Genomic DNA, 2,893 nt, shown 5'->3' with positions numbered 1-2,893 from the left:
CCCCCGAACCCCGAACCCCCGGACCGCTATAAACCCGCTATAAACCCGCTATAAATCCGCTATAAACCCGCTACAAACCCGCTATAGACCCGCGGAGCCCATGGCACCGGGCCGGCCCCGCGGCCACCGCGGCCACCGCAGCCCGGCAGGTGAGTGCCCGGCCCGGGAGGGCAGCGGGTGGGCACCGCAGAGCGGGGGGCGCGCTCCGAGAGAGCGCCGCGCTATGGGGAGGGCGGGAGGGGCGGCCGTGCCCCCCAAAACCCGGCCAGGGCTGTGTCGGCAGCCCGGAGAGGGGCACACCCCAAGGTAAGGAGGGATGCCCGGGCTGGGGCCGCGGGGTGGGGATAGGAGGGCGTCTGTTCTCGCTGGAGTCGGGGGGCAGGGTCACCCCCTTCCCTGCTTCTTGGGATGCCCTCAGTTTGGCCCCCAAGTCCTCAAAGGGGGAGGGTGTTTGCTACTGCCAGTCCTGCTCCCCTGAATATCAGTGAAAATCGTGCAGTGTCCAGCGCCCAGCAGCTAAGGCAGGCAGGGCGGGGGTGCTCTGTGTCTGTGTGTCCCCTCCCCTTTATTCACCTATTTATTTTAAAATGAAACCGTCTCATCCAGAGAAATCCCCTTGGAGCAAAGAGTGGGCACCCCCTCAACGTACCCTGCTCTGCCCATCCTGCTGCAGACAGCTTTTGGGGGGACAGGACTGTCCCCATCTGGGGGGCACAGGGACAGCTGGGGGCAGTGGGTGCTGAGGGGCTGCTCTTGCAGGTCACCCTCTGCCATCATGATGGAGAAAGGGCCCCCCAACTCCAGCGAGGGCCAGCAAGGCTGGTTCTCAGCCAGGAATGGCAGCGGCAGCTTCTTGGATCTGGAGCCTGTGGTGCGACCCCTCGCCCTGAACCCGTGGGACGTCCTCCTCTGCATCTCGGGGACCATCATCTGCTGCGAGAACGCCATCGTGGTGCTGGTCATCTTCCACAGCCCGGCTTTCCGCGCCCCCATGTTCCTCCTGATCGGCAGCTTGGCCACAGCCGATCTCCTGGCGGGTTTGGGGCTGATCCTGCACTTTGCCTTGGTGTACCTGATCCCGTCGGAGGCGGTCAGSCTGCTCACCGTGGCACTGCTGGTCACCTCCTTCACGGCCAGCGTCAGCAGCCTGCTGACCATCACCATCGACCGCTACCTGTCCCTGTGCCACGCGCTGACCTACTGCTCGGAGCGCTCGCTCACCAGGACCTACATCATGCTGGTGCTGAGCTGGGGMGCGTCCCTGAGCCAGGGAATGCTGCCCGTGCTGGGCTGGAACTGCCTGCAGGAGCCTTCCTCCTGCAGCATCATCAAACCGCTGACCCGCAGCCACCTCAGCCTGCTCTCGGTGTCGCTGCTGGCGGTGCTGGCGGCGGTGTTCCAGCTSTACCTGCACATCTGTCGGGTGGTGTGCCGGCACGCCCAGCAGATCGCCGTCCAGAGGCACTTCCTGGGCAGCTCCCAGGATGTCAGCAGCCGGAAGGGCATCGCCACGCTGGCGGTGATCCTGGGCACGCTGCTGTCCTGCTGGCTGCCCCTGGCTGTGTATGGACTGCTGGGGGATCCCAGCAGGGACCCTGTGCTCTACACCTACGCCACGCTGCTCCCCGCCACCTCCAGCTCCGCGCTCAACCCCGTCATCTACGCCTTCAGGAACCAGGAGCTGCAGCGGGTGCTGTGGGCCGTGTGCTGCGGGTGCTGCTCCTCCGCGCCGCCGTTCCGCTCCCGCTCCCCCAGTGACGTGTGACAAAGCCCTCCCTGCACCTTCCACGCACCGGCTGCACTCGGGGGATTGCCTTTGATCCCCCTCTTCATTGCCGGAGCTCTTGGAATCCAGCAGCTCTTCCCAGCCTCACCGTTTTTGGGCACAACCCCTTCTTTTTCTCTATTTTTCCCCTTTTTGAATAGAGAGAAAAACATATTTTTTATCCATAATATAATCTATATTTATGTGTCAGAGAGAGAGGGGGGTGATCCTCATATTTTCTTTAAAACTATTTACGATGCTTTATTTTTTTAGGGGTGGGGCAACACCAGGAACATTTGTCCTCCTCTTGCTTTTTTTAGAGCCTCGTTATTTACCTCAGATAATTAAAATATATTTTATGCGTTTGGGGAACGGGGGGAGAAACACATTGCCAGAGGAGGGGACTCAATCCCCCCTGCTTCTCCCGGCTGTCCGTTCATTTATTTATTTTTTAATTATTATTTAATTTGATTTCCGTGCCTCYCTCCCACCGCCCAGCACCGGGCCCTGCTGCCCTCTAGTGCTCGCTGCCTTCAGGAGGGGGAACTGCCGGAGGTTCTGCACCCCAAAACCGCCCCTTTTGGGGTCCCCTGAGCGCTGTCACCCCCCTCCCTCACAGCACCCAAAGCCTTTCTTTGCACTGGGACTGCATTTGCACATTTCTGGGCTGGGGAGATGGATGTGAATGGCCCTGGGGATGGGGAGCCCTGGGGATGGGGAGCCCTGGGGATGGGGATCCCTCTGGATGGGAACCCCTCGGTGGGGGCTGCAGAGCAGGGTCAGGGTGGCTGCTGTTGTTTACAACTCTGGGAGGGGAATAAATGCATTTGTGATATGAGGTGTGGATGTTTGATGTGGGGAGGGGGTTGGGGTGGTTTCCCGAGGGGCTGAAATCCCCGAGTCCCAGCAGGGCCGTCCCCCCGTGCGATTCCCCGCTCCCGATAAGCGATGCCGGCGATGCCGAGTGACAGCGCTTCCCCCACCCTTCACATCCTGTTAGCAGGAGCTGGCCCGGGGGGAGCAGCACCAGGGCCGGCCATCCTCATCCTCATCGTCATCCTCATCGTCATCCTCCTCATCCTCATCCTCATCCTCATCCCATCCTCATCCTCATCCTCATCCTCATCC

At 61.2% G+C, this 2,893-nt stretch overlaps 1 protein-coding gene across 1 annotated transcript; it reads left to right on the top strand.

Annotated features, from left to right (window-relative positions):
• Positions 1–123: 123 nt before the first annotated feature.
• Positions 124–2,477, top strand: GPR3 (G protein-coupled receptor 3). Its single transcript, XM_057384756.1, has 2 exons — positions 124–149; positions 760–2,477. The coding sequence occupies exon 2, from the start codon at positions 776–778 to the stop codon at positions 1,763–1,765; it is 990 nt and encodes a 329-aa protein (XP_057240739.1). The 5' UTR covers positions 124–149; positions 760–775; the 3' UTR covers positions 1,766–2,477.
• Positions 2,478–2,893: the final 416 nt, after the last annotated feature.

This window comes from Malurus melanocephalus, unplaced genomic scaffold, assembly GCF_030028575.1.
Source record: "Malurus melanocephalus ecotype Western Australia unplaced genomic scaffold, MMel_1.1 scaffold_743, whole genome shotgun sequence".
Lineage (NCBI taxonomy): Eukaryota > Metazoa > Chordata > Aves > Passeriformes > Maluridae > Malurus > Malurus melanocephalus.
Note: the sequence above shows the minus strand (reverse complement) of the source record. Positions and strands in the feature narration are given on the sequence as shown.